Source organism: Meles meles, chromosome 13, assembly GCF_922984935.1.
Source record: "Meles meles chromosome 13, mMelMel3.1 paternal haplotype, whole genome shotgun sequence".
Classification (NCBI taxonomy): Eukaryota; Metazoa; Chordata; class Mammalia; order Carnivora; family Mustelidae; genus Meles; species Meles meles.
In genome coordinates this window covers 53,930,305-53,950,781 of record NC_060078.1, presented here as the reverse complement: position 1 = coordinate 53,950,781, position 20,477 = coordinate 53,930,305, and the positions used below count along the sequence as shown (strand labels likewise).

General features: G+C 49.5%; 1 protein-coding gene across 1 annotated transcript; it reads right to left on the bottom strand.

Moving 5' to 3' along the window:
* Positions 1-880: 880 nt before the first annotated feature.
* Positions 881-19,898, bottom strand: FFAR4 (free fatty acid receptor 4). The gene is made up of 3 exons (XM_046026232.1): positions 18,921-19,898; positions 10,266-10,394; positions 881-3,136 (listed from the first exon to the last, which is right to left on the bottom strand). The coding sequence occupies exons 1-3, from the start codon at positions 19,485-19,487 to the stop codon at positions 2,747-2,749; spliced, it is 1,086 nt and encodes a 361-aa protein (XP_045882188.1). The 5' UTR covers positions 19,488-19,898; the 3' UTR covers positions 881-2,746.
* Between the last annotated feature and the right edge of the window lie 579 nt (positions 19,899-20,477).

Genomic DNA, 20,477 nt, shown 5'->3' with positions numbered 1-20,477 from the left:
GTCGACTAGGCCAGACCAGTGAGCTCAAGGCCTCAGTTTACCCTAGGTCCATGAGGAAGGTGGGATGGTGAACTCACCCCTAGCCCTTCATGCTCTCTAGCACTTAATTCACTTCTTAGTTCAGGTGTGGCCAAAATGTTGAGGGAGAGGTGGCTGGGCGCTTGCCTGGAGGAGATAGGAGATGGAGCCCTGGAAACCAGATCGGGGGGAAGATCATGGTGCCTTCCGCTGGAGTGCGGGAAAGAGGCCAGCTGGGGATAGAAGTAGGGGGGCCAGGGGGGGTTCACCAGTGTCCACACCATCGGTGGCACCATGAACTCAGTATGTCGCCACATGCAGAGCCATTTGCCCTCATTCCCCGGGAGCCCCTGGGAGCCTCGGATTTTTATCTGGAAAAGGCATCAAGGCTTTGGTTCCAGTCTTGGTTTTAAGTCAAACTCCAGCTCAGATACATATTAGCTGTGTGATTCGGAGCTGCTTATGTGGCTTCTCTGAGCCTCACTCTTGTGAAATATGGGGAAACGGTACCTGTCTGATGGGGTGTGGTGAGGGTTCGATGAGAGCACTGAGAGGCCGTGCAACCCTGGTGATGAGGCCAGGCTGACAGCTATGAAAGGTGTCGGGAAGCAGGGCAGGGCACGTGCGCGGAGAGATTGCTGCCTGTGAGCTGGCATATCAAAGAGCCAAGGGCACCCTGGGTCCCCCCGCTTCGATGTGCTTTGTTCTCCCAGCAGCAAAGTGGGGAGACAGGCATCTGGATATGGGAACGCTCTGCCCGCCGTTCACACTGGACAGCAGGCTGTCTGGGCCAGACTCTCCAGCTTCCGTTTGACCATCCCAGACGCCTATTAACATAGCCACACCTCACTTCACAAAATAGTTTTAATTCACCAAATCTAGTCACTGAAGATGAACAAAAGATCTCTGTCTTCTTGTTCTCAAGCTTGTGATCCCCATAAATCTTACTTCAGAAAGAAGCTGTTCAAGAAACCTTGTGAGTGACAGCAACCAGTGCTGATTGACTCTGCAACAAAGATTCGTTGACCCCTACCGTGTACCAGGCTCTAAGCTGCTGCACATGCCAGTCATTGCCCCGCCTCCAAGTGACAGCTCCTCTTTGGCACTGGTTTCTTCATCTCAGGGATATTTCATAAAACCAAAGACCTATAAACACACCCGATGACTTCTAACACTGTATCTTTGGCCCAAGTCCCACATCCCTGCATCCAACGGCCTACTTTCCATTAGCATCTCATTGGGATCTCAAATTTATATGCCCTAAACAAAACTCTTGGTTCTCCCACCTGCCATTCTTCTAGTCGTTCCCAATTTTATGGCCTGGCCCACCATCTAACCACTGTCGGGGGTCACCCTCGAATCTTCTCTTTTCCCCACGTTCTACACCCTGTCCATCAGTAAATCGTGCTTGCTCCCCAAAGTAGTCCTGAGATCCTTTCTCACAAACCCCCACGAAGGCCCACGAAGGCCACCCCACTTCTGACTTCCCTCTTGTTCCACTTCAGCAGCCGCCTAAATGGTCTTTTTTTTTTTAATTCTTGCCCCTCACAGTCCATTTCCTGCACAGCAGCCAGAGTCACATTTAAAGATACAGGTTGGGTCCTAGCAGTCTCCATTTGCAAACTTCCAGATGTTGTCCACTGAACACAACAAACTCCCTATGTGGCCTCCCAGACCCTACTCGGTCCAGCCTTGTACCTTCTCTGGTTTTAATCAATGGGCTCCAACAGGGCACCCCTCTGTCCTGGCACAAAGGACAGTTTGTAGCTCAGTCAATAGTTTGCTTCCCCTATACCAAATGTCCTTCTCTCCCACAAGTACACCAGCCCCTTTGCACCAGGACCAGTGTCTATGAGGTCTGCAAAGCCCCGCTCCCCTGGATTCAGATGGTTGGCTCTTTCTTGTGATTTACCTTTTGGCCCAAATATCATCCCCCAGAAAGGTCTTCCTAGACCTCTCCCCACCCCATCCAAATTGCCATCATCGTCCTATTTTCTTCAGGACATTACTCCACTCTCTACGAACTTCTGTTTAGGGCTTCTCCCCCTACCGAACAGAAGGTAAGTAAGCTCCGTAAGGGTAGGGGCCATGGCTGTCCGACCACAGCATGTACTTAAGAGGACCTGGCAGGGGGATTAGTGGAGGGAATCTTTTGTGTTGTCACATTCAATGTTTTGAATCATCCTATCTCCTCTCTGATTTCATGACATGGCTTTTCCTAAAGGGGTCTGTGGCATTTCTTATAAGTGAAAAACGAAAGTCACCTTTAATTATTCCTTGGAAATTCCTCAAGTGCTTTTGACATTAGTGAATGGTCTTGAGGCCTTGCACGTCTGGGGAGGGGAGAACCTAGAGTGGCCGTGACCCCTTCAAGGAGAAATCTGGGCCCTGGATCATTTCCAAGACTCCTTCCAGAAACCAGCTTTACATGTAAGAGATGGGATTGTTGAAGACATAAATAAAAATTCATTAAACTCAATCATATTACAAGCATACTGAAAAAAGTTCCTATTTAAAAGGAGCCCACAGCAAAACATTTTTATAAAGGGCAAAACTGTTAAACTGAATGATCACTCCTTAATTGACGAGTGCTATAAATGTGTGTTTGCATCGGTTACACTTTCTTGAAGCAGGCTACATGGATGTGACAGTCCTGGAAATTAACTCCCTTTGAAAACGTACTATGGTCTTCCAGAGGGTGATCAACCTGCCTATGGAGAAAATTTAATTAGCTGGAAATAATAGATAGATCGTTTCTTCTGACAGACGTATCTGTAAACATGGCTCCCTTTTCCGGGTAGAAGAAGCAGTGAAATATTCTCCTCCATTCATTCCTAAACAGCGACATGTTATAGAGAATGGGGTTCAGGGCTGAGTTGGCAAATGTGAAGGCCACCACCCAGAAGAAGAGGGAAGGCCAGATGACCAGGTCTTGCTTGAAGTTCTGGATCAAGATGAGGAGGATGGTGATGATGATGGGGCTCCACATGATGAAGAAGGAGATCATGAGCAGGAAGAGGGTACGGAAGAGCCGGAAGTCCTGCTGGGACACGCGGATGTGGTGGTTCTCCGAGTAAGCTAGGTTCACTGTGAGCCTCTTCCTTGATGCCTTCGTGATCTGCAGAGACACAAAACAGAGCCAGACCACCATTTACTGCAGGATGTTGGGGTGTTTGACTTTGGAGGAGCCAAGTATCCATCCTTGGCATCTGCCATCCTTGCTGCCCTGGGACAATTTGGTTTTGGGACTTTGGGTGGGGAGCACGTGTCTCAGCAGCCTGGCAGCTGCTTGTGCTCAGGATGTTCTGGGGAAGTAGGGGACCTGGCCGACCCCCCTCCCCCGGAAAGAAGGCAGAAAGTCATCCATATCGTAAATAGAGTTGATGCAGAGAAGTGAAAAGGCTGAAATGGGCGGTCTAGAAGGGAAATAAGTGAACCATAGCACATTGCTATGGTCTGAATGCATCCCCCCCTCCGTGGTATTTTGTGGGCAGTCCACACCGAGTAAGATGCACATCTTTCCTCGTATTTCTTTTCTTTTTGAAAAAGATAAGTAAGTAAATGTATAAAAGCAGTATGTATAAAAGCAGTACAAACTCAACCAATATGATACCGACACAGGTCAAATTAAAAATGTTAGGTCTGGGGGCACCTGGGTGGCTCAGTGGGTTAAAGCCTCTGCTTTCAGCTCAGGTCATGATCTCAGAGTCCTGGGATCGAGCCCCACATCAGGCTCTCTAATCAACAGGGAGCCTGCTTCCTCCTCTCTCTCTCTGCCTGCCTCTCTGCCTACTTGTGATCTCTGTCTGTCAAATAAATAAATAAATCTTTAAAACAAATAAAAATAAATATGTTAGGTCTGTGGCCTCCTGTACCCTTCATTTCCACTGGCTGGAAAAGACCGGGGACCAGGGTCCTGGATGTCCTTCTGGGAGTGATCTGCTCTCATACACATGTCTGGCCATGGGAACACTCACGTCTGCACTTCTGCTTTGCACACTTATGGGACCAAGCCACGCACCCCGTTCTTAACCCTTCTTGTTCACTCAGCGGCATATATTGGTGCTCCTTCCATATCTGCCCAGAGAGAAGGCCCCTCATTCCTGTTATCTTGTCAGTGGTTACAGAGGTTCCAGAGTCTGGCTGTACCAGGATTTATCCAGGCCCCTACTGATGGGCATTTTATTTATTTTGCCTTTTTTAGGGGAAGGGGTCCTGGATGAAATGGCAGCAAACGCCCCTGTCCATTTCCCCTCCCTCCGGGTTGTCGGGTGGCACAGGGGCAGTGGAGATGGCATGAGGGTATGGCCAGTCTGGGCAGAAAGGGTGCGCTGAACCCCCACATTCGGTTCCTCTCTTTTACAGGAAAAATTGAAATGGATCCTAGTCTTGCCACAGGCCCCTGAGATGCGGGCAATGGAAGGTTGATGGAGATAGGAGGTTGCTCATTTGCTAAAACAGCTGCGGCCAGGAATCAACCTGAAAACGATGCCTGGGGTGTGGGCCATTTGGGAATGATCCCCTGATCAGTGGGATCTGTTGGCACCACCCCTAGCTACATGGAGATTGACCCACAGAAGGGGACTGTCCCCTCACAGGGGTGGTCACATAAGGGACGATTCCAACAGCAGCCTCATTGTTTGTGCTGTCCACATGGCTCTACCAAGAAGACTAGAGTTCCTCATACAGCGTCTTAGACATATTTTTTGGGGTGATGTTGATGTAAATTCCTATTTATTGAGCACTTACTATGTGCCAGGCCCTGTACATATCAATTCTGTGACAAAGGTGCTTTGATGATCCTGATTTTACAGAGGAGAAAACGGAGGCTCAAAGAGGTTGAGGAACCTGCCCAGCCGTACCCAGCTAAGCAGTCACAAAGCTGGGTTTCAAAGCTGGGCCATCTGACTCCAGCCCATGCTCTTAATCTTAAACTACCTCCTTCCTACCCTCTACTATTTCCGCCAATGGAAATCCTCCTGCCTGTCCTACAGTTCCAAACTTTAATGCCAGCAAGACCGAGAAGGTTTCCTGGTTCATCTCCCACGTGGCATCCCGCCATGCTTTGTTTCACGTACTCACGTGGCTCTTGCCACGTGACCTGTGTCATGTGGTTGACGCTGCCGCATCATGGCTACCTCTGACCACCAGTGGACTACAGGCTCCCTGGGAGCTAGGCTTCCCTGAGGCTTCTGCGACCCGGGGCTCCAGCAAGTGCCTGACAGTGACAGCGAGCAGACGGAGAAACAGGCTGACTCATGGTCTGAGTGGGTAAGTGGTTGGGTCTGTTTTTAGCGCTGATGCTTCCATTTCCTCTGCCTGTGATTCCCACAGCTTTCAGGGAGTGAGAAGAAAATGAGCTTATAATCCGGTGTGGCTCCTTGCTACTCCCCTCCCCATGTTTGATGACGAGACTAGTTAACTTTTACCCAGGCTTTAAAATGTCTTGTCATTGCACAGAATGCTTCATGTATTTTAGGAGAAATTCAATGTTTGACTAACTTGAGGGTTAACTTTAATTCTTAAAACAGGCCTAAGGGGTAGGTTCTGTCATTGCCCCATTTTGGGGACAAGAGATGGAGGCTCTGAGATGCAAGGTAACTTGCTCAGGGCTCATGGTCAAGGGCAGAGGGGAAGCACACCTCAGGGGGAGGCGTCTGAGCTCTTCTCTGTGGGGCTGCGGGGAGAGGGGACCGTGTTCCCAGGATGTGGTCCGTGGCCACCATGTCCGAGTCACCAGGCAAGTGCCTGGGCCCCCGTCAGATGCTCACTTTTGTGGGTCTGGGTGGGCCCGAAAACTGCACTTCCCACAAACTCCCAGGTGGTCCTTGCTGACTAAAACAATTTAGGACGACAGATTTGGGATCTTCTCCCAGTTCTTTGAAGTGTCACTTTGTAAACTGTCCTTTTGAGACACACTGCCTTCACACCCACGTGAGGGTCCGAAGGGAAACTTCTCTCCACCTCACATCCCTGCCACTCCGTGCCTCCACACCATGGTTGCCAGTGAGTGGGTGCAGGGACGGGTGGGTCCCCACTAACACAGCTCGGGCCTAAGGGGTCAGCCCTCCTTTGGGGGCTCCTGTGTGAGGGCCGGATGTGGAGAAGGGGCTGCATGTTCACAACCTAACACCTTCATGTTTAGCTAAAACGGAGTGAGCGCTGAGCTCAGGTGAGCGCTGAGATGGGGAGGGTTATCCACTTCAAGCCAGACACTCACTCGGCAAATATTTACTGAGCCCCTACCATGTGCCACGTACTCTTACAGGTGCTGGACAGTCAGCAAGAAAGTAGGGAGCCCTGTTCACCCTGCTTTCCATTCTAGGATATACATGGAGAATGAGGAGGGGGAACAAGAATTGTACAAACGGCCCAGGTTTAGAAGCATCTCATCTCGCCATGGCAATGGTTGCTGGGGGACGATGTAAACCAAGCCCCAAGAGCTAGCAGGGACCACCTCACTGAAGGCACTTGGGAGTGACCAGGAGACTAGTACCCTGGGAAAGTATTGATGGGAAAAATCCACCAAAGGTATATAGTACACTTGAGTCATGAGGAAAGAGGAAGGAGGGAAGGCAGAAGGGTGGGTACCACGGTCCTGAGCTCGTGGAGAAGCTCTGGAAGGAAGAGCCCTGCTGAGTCCTGCTCTCAGTCCTTGCATCGGGCAGAAGCAGCCCCCGGGGCAAGGACCTTAGAGCAGTGTTCCCCAAAGGAGATCCACAGGGCACCAGTGCAGAGAGATGCTCTGTGGGGAAAGGGGGTCCGTGGTCGGATTTGGCAGCGCTGCCTCCTCTATTCCTGTGTTGGAGACTCTCAAAGTATGTGAGCCTCATGGAGCCCCTCAGAAATCCTGCAGTGAAGAAATCCACTTAGCCCTGATCAATCAGCATTTCCCAAACTCACGGGGTCATGGTCCCCTTTTTTAACATCTAGCAGCCCATGGCACTCTAGAGAGGGCTTTCGGGGAGATGCTGCTTTAGAGGAATAAAAGATCAGGGTGACTTTAAAGAGGCACTTCTCAGGGCCATACATGGAAACCGAGTCAGAGACCATACTGACAGGCCAGAGGAGGGAAAGGGGTGGCAGGTGGAGTTACATGTCCTCTGGCTTCTGATGATTTGCTAGTTGTATCTCTAGGAAAACAGCTGATTAACACTGATGTTCAATTCATTTTACAGAGTTATGATCTTGACAGAAGAATCTCAGCTGAAAAGCTGATCCGATGTGTCTGAGTTATGAGCATCTTCAGCGGCGGAGAGATGGGAGCGATGAGGGCCCGTGCAGATACTCCATCCATCTGGCGGCTTACCTGCTTCCGAGTTCCCTGCCTGGCAAACCCACAAGTCCAAAGCCGGGACAAACAGCACAGTCCCCCCAGGAAACAGGCAATAGTAAGTTTGGCTGGTGGGCTGGAAGGTAAATTTTTTTAAGTCTTCTATTTGCTTTGGTGTGATTTTCAAAATCACAGTGCTAGATCTCTTTCCAGTTAAAGGCTAGCAGCCTGTTCAAATTTTTGTCATATCTACACTCTCATTTTATTGTGTTAAACAATCCACTGAGGCCTATCTAGCTCAACAAAACTGACGCCCACAGTAGTTAAATGACTTGCCTAAGGTCACCACACTGATCAAGCTTGGACTAGAATCAGGGTCTTAGGACTTTTTGTTCAGTGATCTTCCCTCTGCGCAAAAAGAGACGGTACTGTAGGCCCTTTCAGTGTGACCCAGAGTCTGCGTCTTCCTCATTCAGTGAGTGTTTACGGAGTGTCTACAATGAATAAGCCAGGCTCTGTGCTAGTCACGGAGCTACAGCAGGAAACAAAACAAAGTCTTGGTCTTCATGGAGTTGTAGTCTAATGAGCAAAACGGATGCTTTACAAATAAATACACGTAAATGGAATACAACAGGGGTTGTAAGTCCACTGAAAAGAAATAAATCCAGGTAGTAAAAGACTAGAGAGTGATGAGGAGGGTCTCTGGGGAAGAGCCTTTTGAGCAGAGACCTTCTGGAGCAGGGGAGTGGCCCACACAGAAATTGGAGGAATAGAGGAAATCACAGGTGCAAAGGTCCTGAGGCAGTCATGTGTTGGCATGTATGAGGAAGAACAGTGTCTCTGACCTGTCTCCCAACAATCCTGCACTGTCCAAGCCATCGCCATTCTGCAGATGAGGGAGCTGAGGTTCACAGAGAGTAAGTATCTTTCCAAAGGCCACACAGCAAGGACTCAAAAACTCAGGTATTAAAAGAGCCCTTTCTTGTCTCCCTGTCTGCCTTTTGTGGCCCTTTCCTCTTCCCTCTCCTTCCCATCATTCACTTCCTACCTCTGCCCGGCACTCAATGGTTTGCTGTGTGTTTTCACGCTGAGTCCCAGCACCACTCCCTTCAGAGTACCAGGGGTTCATAGCATTGAGCAACAGGGCCATTGTCTATCTGCCCCTCCCATTCCCAGATTAAAGCTCCTTCTGGATCAAGAATGTGACCTGCTCATTCTTGACCAATCTCCACTCCCCACCGACACACTGAATAGAACAGCTCCTTAGCAAACGTCTGAGGAATTAAAGTGTTGGACCCTGAGGCCAGACTGTCCGAGTCTGATCCTGCTGTTTATATTCTGTATGATCTTGGGCAAGTTACTTAGCCTCTCTGTGCATTGGTTTCCTCATATGTAATTCTTAACAGGATTAAATGAATTTGTTCCTGACACATTGTAAATGTTACATGAATATTTGCTGAATAATTTTTAAAGAAGTCATTCTAAATTCTATCTTCCTCTTCCCCTTACTTCTTTTCTTTTAAGGAGTAATGACAGCTCGTACTGACATAGCATTCATACATGCCAGGTCCCCATTGCAAGCATGTTACAGACCTTAACTCCAGGCCTGAATCGGCCTCATACCCTTGAATAAGCCCCAGGCTCGGTGTCACTTAAGGGGGTCACAAGTCAACGGGTGGGGAAGAGTCTAGAGGAGGGCATGGCAGGCCATCTCCCATAGGACCCAGAATCAGCAGACCTGGATGGAGCTTGGCCTAATTTTGGGTTCTGAGCATTTAAGAAGCTTACGGATCCTCAGCTACAAAGAAAGGGCCATAAAAGTGCCCAGAGAGCAAGCAGGACCTACAAGGCCCCACTTCAATAAGTTCGTTTGCCAGATGACCTGTAATATGCGATAAAAACCAAGATTCAACAGCTATAAACCTCCAAGAGGACTCAAGGTTTTACATTAAACTTTCTGAGATGAACACGAACACACGCCGTTTGCCCGCGCGGTGTGAATGGGCTGCGTCCAGAGGCGGGAGCCAGGCCGGCAGGGTCCCCTCCATTGTCCCTGGACATAGTCACTCTTCAAAGGTAGAGATCACTTCCTGGTTCAGCACACTTTGGAAAAGCGCCTTCTCTGGACATGTGGGGTAGCAATTGGGAAGGAGCTTCTAGTAATGTTCTGTTTCTCATTTTGTTCCTGGGAGCTGCTTCTAGGAGTGAGGTCAGTTGGTGAGCTGTGCCTGTATGCTGGGTTTGCTTTCCTGGATGTATGCAGTGTAAAGTTTTTAGACATGTACATTCTCCATCACTATACTGGTGTTTGTAATGGGATATCAAGGGACTCAGCCCAAAAACCCATAAAATAAATTATGTCACATCTGTACGGTGGAACACCATGAAGCCATTAAGAATAATGAGGCAGAGATATAAAAACAAATATGGACAGATATTGCAATCTGGTATTAAGCCAGAAACGGAAATTACAAATAGTGTTATCTCAAATCTGAAACAAACAAACATTGTTTTGAACCGTGACATACTTTGTCATGGTTGCTATTTGACCATTTTATATGGTTTATCATATATATATGTAACATATATACACACACGGCATCAAAGTATGTATGTAGGTAAGTTTGTAAGGAAAATAACCTGAAAATGTACTTTGAACTGTTAACAATGGGAGTAGATGTTTAGTTTCCGCAGTATACATCTCTGTATGTCTTTAATTTTTTATAATGAGCTTTGTATTACTCTAGTGGTCAGCAAAATAATAAAAATCTTAATAGCAGTCACAAAGATATCACTTTAAAAAAAAAAAAAAACCAAACTCTTGCCCCACAGTGTTGCAGAGGGGCGGACCTGGGCAGGGAGCCAGGACTAGACTGGCGTGAACCCTAAGGTAACTTCCAACCTGGCAGGCCGGTTCCGTCCAAAGCATCCCAGCCTCAATGGAGTTCAGCTGTGGTGCTCGAAACACACATACCTGTAAAATTTTGGAGTAGCTGATCACAATGAGTAATCCCGGCACCAAGAAGTTCAAAGTTGCAAAGGACACATCCCAGGAGATTTCTCCGGCAGTGCTGGGCCAAACCAGTGTGCAAATCAAAATCTCCTGTCACAAGAAGGAGGAGAACGTCATTTCCATGGTGGCTACTTATTTGGTTTTAGCTCACTCCCGGTAGGAGGGTACCCGACACCATGACACCGGGGCGTTAGCACGATGCAGCTAGGATTACAGCACAGCTCAACGTCCCCTCCCCTGTCCACACAAACAAACTACGAATCACTTCTCTCTGACCCTAGAATAACCACAGTCACTATGCCCATTCTCCAGGAGATGCAGCTGGATCCCGGGGTCACACACTGGTAACAGCTCAAGTTAGTTCCTGGGCAGGACTCCAGCCCCAGTGCTCTTTCCACTTGCCTGGACTAAGCAGCCAAGAGCCCTTGAGCCCTCTCTGCCAAGTCCCTCATTTTACAGATGACGACCTGAGCCCTAAGAGGTTACATAGATTGGAAGTGACTTGCTGCACACAAGCATAGAGAAACAGGCATGAGGTCGCAATGTAGTCACACTGCGACGGCCGAAGGCACCAGAAACGGTGTTAAGGCACGGAGGTTCATTTAGGGGACGTGCAAATATCTGAAGTGTGTCTAGCGGCATCAAAGAAAGCTGCAGCTCACCCCAAGACAATACTGAGGCCCAGACTTAGAAGCTCTATCCTCACGGGTCTCTCCCAAACAGAGCGGCACAGTACAGCCCCACACAGTTCTCTGGCATTCAAGATGGAAAACTACCAGAATGGGGCTGAAAGTCCTGGTTGGTGATCTTGCTGCTGTCAGTATGTTGTGAATTTAAGGGTTTGACATTAATTACCAACCTCAAAACATGTGGGGACCTTATTACATAATTACCAGGAGCCGCCACAACAATTTCCTCCAAAGAATAAATAGGTCAATGAAAAGAGATCTGTCTGTCTGTCTCTCCTCCCAAACACAAACTTCCCATGTCGGCTTGATTGTAGGAATAAAACTATATAGAAATCAAGTTGTCCTAAACATGTCTAACACATAGAACAGGCTTTCAAGAGCACATCCTGTGTAAAAAGAGCACATTATTGACTTCTGGTGGACAAGGCATCTTAACGAATTATAGTCGTGGGATTTACTCATTCATTCAGCCAACATGTGTTGAGCCCTGAGCAAGGGCAAAGAGCTTTTGTCAGATACATCACAACTGGGTGCTCGAACTCAAATACAAACGAAGAGGCCCTTCTTTTCCTGTACGGTATTAACAGAAAATAGTAAGTCTGATATTCACCGAGCATTTATTCTATGCTAAGAAGCACTTTACATACAGTATCTCATTGAAGGTTCACAACAACCATATTGAAATGCATGTTATTATTTTTCCCATTACACAGAGGAGAAAACGAAGGCTTAGAAACCTCTTCCTAAACCAAAAGCCTAAGACACTAAAGGTGTAGTTCTTTTTAACCATATGATATCTTCCCCAGAGAGCTAAGTGGTTATGAAAGAAATCCAGGGACCTACCAAGAAAACTCTTAAGGCAAGTCAAGGAGGGAAGAACGCTTTAATCATATTTGTACCTTGAGAGGTGGGTGAGAATGTTGCTTCCTTTTCCCATCTCATTTAAATGGTTCAAAAATGTACTAGTAATTCCAAAAACTTGTTCCTCCATCCCCATCCCCACTGTCCATGCCTGAAGGGACAAAGTGCATTAGATCTCTCCCCGTTGTGGTGACTGGAAAGAAATGTGTGTCTCTTGAGGAACTTCTGAGTACTGGCAGTGTGGTGATTATCTCGAGATGATCTCTGCCCACCATGCCCTCAGTCTACTCTGCTGATGGGCAACACGGACCAGCAAATGCATTGAAGCAGCGATCAGAAGAGACAGATGCCAGCCCTGAATGTGCCTTGGTCTCTGATTTCTATACTTAAGCTAGGAAAATGTACAGGGAGGGCAGAAAAACCCCAGAACCGTTTCTTAAAATCCCCAAAGGCCTCCATCTCTCTCCAAAAGCCTTCTTCAAAATGTCTGCTGAAATCTCTCCAGAAATCTAACAGGATTTTGTAGAATGTGTAACAATAAGCCAGATGTCCTCCCTATGATAGGAACAAAGAAGTCGATCCCCAAACACTCCGCCTGTATTAGCCCCCACACTGCTGAGGAAAATGCGTAGGTGTGAATGGACAGACAGACACCTGTGCACACATCCCCGCCCACGTCCACACACATATGCTAGACAAAAGACTGAAAGGATACATTCCAGAAAATTAAGTGTCCATTTCTAGGTGGGACTCGTTATTTTTGCTCTTTTGGCTTATCTGAATTTTCTAGAATGTGCCCATATTAACTTATAAGAGGGAAAAAATTGGCGGTAAAAGTCCATTTTTAAAAGAAATGAGGATCAAACGTGAAACACAGATTACCATGCTAGTTTAGCAAACCTAAGCAGCTATTCTTTCAAGAAAAACAAGGAACTCATCCAGGAAGTTCCCCAGTTTCATGACTGATGAAGACGTTCCTTTACCATCGTGGAACTCACTCCAGGCACAGAGTGTGAGAAGGAAGTAAGATAGGAATTTTGCACAGCACCCCCGTGCGTGATGGACGAGACGGCACAGCCGGCCTGTGTGGACTCGAATGATGGATTTATAGGCTCTTTAGAAAGCTTTATATGGTATGACGTGCAGTGTTTATTTTCATTAAAAAATCTAACAACAGGCACCAGGCCCACAGTCAGAGAGCTGGCCTGGTATTATAATTCTGTTTTTGTGGGAAAATCTGACATGTAATTTTGATCCTAGGTATTCTCTCCTGGGATGTAATTTAGGAGGGAGCGTGGCAGTAAGTCAGCTCTGGAAGGTGGAGATGTGAATCTTAAATATTCTCTATACTTTTCCTGCACATTTGAAATGCTTCCTGATTTTATAAAAGGAAATTTGAAAACCCAAAGGGCGAGGCCTGCTTTGTCCCTGAGCTACAGAAGCAGGGCTAGCCAACTCAATGGCTGTCCTCTAATTGCTTTGTTCAACCACTCCTGACTCCAGCCCTGGTGTCTGCACCACTATGAGGCCACAGTGAGAATGGGCAAGGTGAGGCCCCTTCCCTCAAGGGGGCTCTGATGTGCTCAGGGAGAGAGAGAAGCATAAGAAACTTCAATACAGGGAAGGGAGCCCCAGTGCCCAGAGCTACCGGGGACAGGCGAGCCCAGTCACAGAGGACAGCACCAGCCCGCAGGGGTTGTGTCTGCTGTGCCTGGAGGGATGGGGCTTCAGTCAGAAGAACAAAGAGGCTGGAGCTCAGCGTTGGGACCAGGAGGGAGGAAGGCAGGAGGCCACATACAAGGGTGAAGTGTTGTTAAGGGTGACTTGTATCCCCAGCCTAACCTCCACCTCCTCCGGGCAATCTCATTCATCTCCATGGCTTCTTTTCCAAGGCGCTGCTGCTTTTCCAGCCCTGTCTTCTCCTGAACCCCAGACTGGCCCCTGTGCCCTGAGGACATCTCTGAAGATGCCTCACAGGCATGTCAAGCTCTGATGTCCCACCCCAAAAGGCTCCGCCTCCCACCATCACTGACTCGGGGTGTGGAGTCACCATTCCCTATGCTGCCAGAAACCTGAGTGTGGGCTTTCTGCAGTCTTCTTCCTTCCTCCCCACTCAGAGGGAACCTTTAAGTTCTGCCCTACTAGCTATCCAACACACCCCTGTATCACAGTCTCGCTGGCGCACCCCTCCCAGACCAGGCCATCTCTCACCTCATAAGTCCAAACTCCCTCAAGGGGCGTACCTGGCCTTCTCCATCTGGCCCCACCACCCTTCCAGCACCATGTCTTGCCAGCACGTGGGTTATCATGCCTGCAATGTCCCTCCAGTCCCCGACATCCGTGGGGATAGCCAACTGCCTCTCATCTTCACCCGCAGCTAAGATATCACTCATTGTCTTCTAAGAAGACTCCCCTGTGGATGGGGCATCTATCTCTAGGCACTGCTCAGATGCGGACCCCTCTCCACGCTGGCTGACTCATTTGAAACGCCACCTGATGCCAGCTGTTTCCTGTCAGCTCCTCTAATGATGCTTCTCGGAGTAGACCTGAGGATCCCTTTGTCAATCATTCTCCCTGTTCCACCTCTTCAAACAAAACGGAGGACTTCGAGATCACTTTAAGGAAGTGGGAAACCCAGCCTTGCCTACCACCTTGCCAACAGAAACGGAAGAATTTATCAATGCAAGAGATGAACTTTCTCGTGTCTTAAGGTATCCTCTAATAATACCAAAGGCAAGCATACTGTGTTTCTCTCCTCAGCCAATTCACACTCAGCAGAGACACGATGGCGTTCCGGCCCGGTGTTAAATTGGGGCAGGCAGAGCTGTAAGACAGAGGGCTCCTAAGGAAGTGTGGACTTGCGGGGAAAAGTCATGGGGAGAAAGACAGCCCTGGGCTAAATTCTAGTTCCGTCTCTTGCCTGTTCTGTGACTTTAGGCATTTCCCTCTTCGGAAAATGAACATACCAACACCTATTCATAGGGTTTCTGTGAGAACCAAACTGGGCCAGGGTCTGAGACCACTGACATTGTCGATTAGTGCACCTCCTCGAACAGGATGCCATCTTGGTCACATGACTCGTGGTGCAGGCAGCAGGGAGGGGTGCTCGGTAAATGTTTATGCAGTGAATAGGCAGCACATTCTGGCCGGGGTGGACAGTCCCCCCAACCTGCCGATGAGGGTCAGCGCCCTAGCAGAGCCACAGCACACAGAGGCAGGAATCCTGTTGGAACAGGCTGAGTTGAGCTGGCTAAGATGTCTCCGTTGCTAGAATGTGCCCACCCTCTTAAAATGGCAGTCTATTATTTTACGGCAGTCAGAAGAATTACAGCATTTAAAGAATGTTTAAAATATTTATAACCAAAGATAAGGAAACTAATAATAGCTACCAATTCTTGAGTGCTTAACTCTGTATGTGCCAGGCGTTGGCCCACTCACTGAACCCTGGTCCCCAAGGCAATTCTATAAGGCTCTACTGTCATCGTGCCCATTCTGCAAACGAGGACAAGGTACAGAGGTGAGGAGCACTTGCCTCTGTCGCACAGCTCCTAAGTGCCAGAGATGGGATTTAGGCTCCAAATGCTGGACTCCAAAGCCCACACTCTGAATACCAAATTAGCTAGTGTTTTTAGCATGTGTATCATTTCATCCTCCCTACAGGGAAGCTCGAGGGAGGCTGGTCACCCTGGACTGGGAGGCAACCACTGCCCAAATGGATGAAGGTACTCATGTTCCCGTTTGGGAGAGCTGGGGCACTAAACTGGCAGAAAGCTCGGTGAGGCACTGTTTCCCTAGCCCATGCTCCTCAAGGGGAGGTGGCCAGTGTGTGCTTGAGTTAGAGAGTTCCCTCAGCTGGTGGTTTGAGTCGGAAAGTGTCCCCCATCCAAAAACCTCCATATTTAGTGTCCAAGTAGGAAGGGGCAGGCAGAATCTACAGACAGGAAGCTGGGAATAGAGGATTAAGAAAACAAGCTTTTGCTAATTTTAAATGTGAGACTCTGTTCAGTCTAGCCTAGATCCTTCTGTCTCTCTTTTTTTTAATGGCCACACACTTTTTTTTTCTTCCCCTGTTTCTCATTCTTTTCAACTTATTTCTTCAACCCTTGAGCCTCAGTTTGCTCACCTACAAAATGAATTATTTCCTCCATGCTCAGGTCACAGCCCTTGAGGAACTGGGCAGTTTTTCCGTTTCTTGGCTTATTGGCAGGTGCATGTGTTGGGAAAAGACAAAGAGGATGGAAAGGTCAAAAGGATCATCTGGTTTTTTCATGACAAGCTCCCTTGCTCCATCTCTACTAATTTCAGGGCCAATGGATTGCGGCCAACTCACCTAGCTCTCAGTCTCCTGAGGTGCTTCTGAAGTGCTCTCCCAGTGGCTTTGCCCAATCCTACCCAAAGGCTCTATGACCAAGCAGGTGTTTCTGCATTAATACAAGAGGGGTCTGCATGCCCGCCCCAAGGGAGAAGCATGACACAAGTCTCCATGGAAGCCCCTCATAGCTCAGTTCTGGTCATGCGGGGAGTGCCGTCAGGGGCTCCGACCATGCAGACACCCTACCAGAGGTGAAATACAGAGTCACAAAACAGGGCAGTTTCCCCGTCTGAGCGAAGGCCTTCTGGCTCAAACCACCACTATGTCCACGTAGGCAAGCAGTTTTAGTCTGGGAGGGGACAAGGGCCTCACTTTTTTACCATTATTTGCCAGTTAAGTCTAAGTGTACCTAAAACAGTTGTAAAAGGGAGGGGCGCAAGGTACATGTCTGGGAACCTAAGATATTCTGAAGACATATTTACTTGATCTTTAATTTCTGAGTGTCATTTTTTTTTCTGTGAGGAAAGAAAAAACAGGGAAAAGTCCCTCACGTTCTGTGAAAAATACAGAAACGATGTTATTCAGTGAGAGAATAACTTTAAAAATCAAAAGACTGATGGCAAAACCTAGCCTCCCGCTGATCCAGTGGGTCTGGGGTGAGGCCTGGTCTTTCATTTATTTTTGAAGCATCTGAATGACTCACTTTGATTCTCGAGTACATCTGGGCTGAGGAGGACAAGATTGCCCACTAGGTTAGGGTCCTTGGCCTGCTATGCTGATGGCACCCTGATGGGCAAGCTTGACAATGGGCGCGCTCAGCTGAACCCCGCCATCCTGGCCCCCCCCTGAGGGGGCATGGCCACAGGCGTCCATGTTCTTTGATCAAGTGCCACAGGCCTGACATGGTTCCTGCCTATTAGTCATTCAAGGCCTTAAAACAAAACAAAACAATCAAACAAAAACCCCACAATATAGTCCATGCAAAAAGTAAACAATTAGGAAAGAGACTTTTAGGTCTGATTTGTGTTAAAAAGAGAGAGGAGAGAGAGAGGGAGAGACTGCTTACATGGGATGCTGACTTCTTCTCACATGCCATTAAAAGGCTTGTGTAAGAGGGGTGCCTGGGTGGCTCAGTGGGTTAAAGCCTCTGCCTTCGGCTCAGGTCATGATCCCAGAGTCCTGGGATCGAGCCCCACATCGGGCTCTCTGCCCTGCAGGGAGCCTGCTTCCTCCTCTCTCTCTGCCTAGTTGTGATTTCTGTCTGTTAAATAAATAAAATATTTTTTTTAAAAAAGGCTTGTGTAAGAGACGGGTCTGGGAGAACCCCAGAGAAGCCCACATCTGCATCGGTGCCCCAGAGCACATACCCAGGAGGGCATCCTGTGCTCAGACTACACCCACCTCCGCAGCAGGAAATCTTCCTCCAGGTCACATCTCATTCCCCTTCCTACCTTCCTACCTTCCTACCTTCTCACTTCCTTCTGGTCACTGCGCAGGCCTGTCTTTGGAACTGTGGTTTGTGACAGGTTTGCTCAGGCCAGAAAACCAGTGAGTTGTAGAGAAAGAGAGGGGGTGAAAAACCCCTTTAGGGGCAACCCTTGGAGAGGCTGAGCCCAGAGCAGTACTCACACCTGCCTTTATAAAGGGTGCACAGACTTATGTTCTTTCTCTGTCCCTCCCTATGAGGCACAGAAAACCTAGCCCACTGGGAAGACAGCCAGAACCCTGGCCACTGCCCACCCAGCCACTGCCCACCCGGCAGGCCCCCAGGTGCCGCGGCTTGGACCAAATCCTGGCACACAAACTCTGCAACAGCACAGTGGGGCAGCAGCAGGAACAGACATGGACCGCAATTTTGGACCATGATTCTGGACTGCCCAACCTGAGTGGACCTGAACCAATGTCATAAACTGCCTGCAGAACTTTTTTTTTTTTTAAAGGTCATGGACCCCCACAAAGATCCTAATGACAACTCTGAACACACAGCTCAAAAGAAAGCTCATCTCCCAGCCTCCAGAATCTGCCAAACATTTGGGCGCCCAGGATGCTCTGAAGCCACCCACCATGCAAGTCTCCAGGCAAGATCCTGTGGTCTAGTCCAATCCTTCTATCTCGCAGTTGGAAAAGCTGAGGCCCCAGGAAAGTATTACAACACCCCTAGTGGCAGCATCGGGTCTGGGGCCCCTGGGTCTCTGCTGCCCTTTTTCCCTGGCTCTGCTCCTCTCAAAGCAGGACCCTCACCCAGCCAAGCCTCAATGTGTTGAGCAGGCTCTCAGCTCCTCCTTGCACTAAGGATGAGATGCCCCGAGCAAGTCATTCTGTGGGCCTCAGCTTCCTCATACATCAAGTGGACGTCCTAGTCCAAGCACGCTAGAACCCACCCTGCGAGAGAGCAGATTTCAATATACACGAGTGCCATTAGCCATTCCGGATCCTGGAAGTTCCATCCTGTTGGCTCCTGCACTCCCCGCTATTGCACTAACCTCAACATAAAGAGCACACTTTGCAGGCATTTGAGGGACTATACTTACAAGGCTTTGAAGGACCTTTGCGGGACCTAAGTCGTTGCAGTGAAATTCAAGAGCTAAAACTTCAGAGCACCGGGCACAGGGACACAACGGTTAAAGGCAACAAATCGCCTATTCTCGTTCTGTTGTTTTTGGTTACTCATTGCCCCAGGTCATCGCTTCCTTGGGATCCGCGCTCACCAGCCCGCCCCAGACACCTGCCAGGCGCTCACCACCCGGCGCTCACCTGGTCCTGGCCGGAGGGCCGCTGGGGGACCACGCGGAAGAAGACGCAGAGGGGTAGCGCTGACAGGGCCGAGTAGCCCCAGATGAGCGCCAGCAGCGCGGCCCTCGCCCGCCGCCCCAGACCCCGCATGCCGCGCTGTAGGCGAACGATGCACACCATGCGCTCCAGGCTGACGGCCGCCAGGGTGAGGATGGTGACGCTGCCGCTCAAGCTCATCACGTAGAAGAGCAGGTGGCAGGCGACCGGGCCCAGCAGCCAAGCCTCGGTCCATCGCACCGCCAGCACGAGCGGGATGGCGCTGGTGAACAGCAGGTCGGCGCAGAAAAGGTTGAGCACCAGGCAGGCGGTGTTGCCGCGGCGCCGTCGGCGCGCCACCAGCACCAAGGCGCACACGTTGCCCAACAGCGACACCGCAAAGATGAGCGCCAGCACGACCGTCTCCACAGCGGTCAGCACCAGCCGGTGGTCGCCCTTGACGTCGGAGAAGAATGGGAAGCGGGTGCGGTTGGCCTGCTCCAGGCTCCGCGGGGATCCGGTGCCCACCGCCTGCGCGCACTCAGGGGACATGCCGGGCGCCCGGGCGGCCGGCAGCGGTCTGCGAGCGCGCTCATCGGGGGAGGCGACTGAGCGCCAAGGCGGGGAAAGAGGGAGGGAGGCGGTTGCGACATCTCCCCTCTGGCCCCCTCCTGCCGCAGGAGCGCCGGCTCTGGGCGTTGCGCACTGAGCCCGGGGCGCGCGGGAACGAGGAAGTGCCAGGCGTCGCGCTGGAAACACCCGGGCTAGGCAGTGGCCTCACGCCCTTGGACTCATGGGGGAGAGCTGGAGGGGCCGGGAAACCCCACCTAAAGAAACCCCTGGAGACCCTGCAGGGCCTCCCCAGCTTTTGTCGTCCTCCAAGGGTACCCTGTGTGTGAAAACCTTAACGCATTGAAGTAAAATTGGTTTAAGAGTGTCAGAGCTGGACTTCGGAGATCATTTGGGAGATCCTTGTTGCTCTGGCTTATCAAAGAGGCCCCACCTAGGGGGCTGGGGGTAGATTCCAAAGCACTTTGCAATGGGCCCAGATCTTTTTGGGGGAGAGGGAATCATTTATCATTGCTTAGTAACATGTGACCTTGGCTAGATTATTTTATTTCTCCTTTCCCCAGGTTTTTTTTTTTTCATCCATAAAATGGGAATAAAATATCTCATTGGGTAATTGCGAGGACCATATAAAGAGATGAACACTGGGCACATAGTAATTGCTCCTGAAATGTCATCAATTATTAGTTACTATAATAAAAATGTATGTACATTTTGCATTCTGAGCAACAAGCAAGGATGCAAAAATGCTTTCACGTAAAAAAAAGTAGGGTCCCAAAAATCTTGAAGAAGCTTGGCACCCCAGAAAGACAGACATTCCACGCTTTTCAGGCCGACACACCGGCTGTGAATGTGTTTGAGACACCCCAATTTGAGAACCACTGGGCAATCCAGTCCCCTTATAGATAAGGAAACAGGCGTAGGGAGAAGCCGCTTGTCCAAGCTGGCCCTGGTCAGTGATAAGAGCAGCGCCAT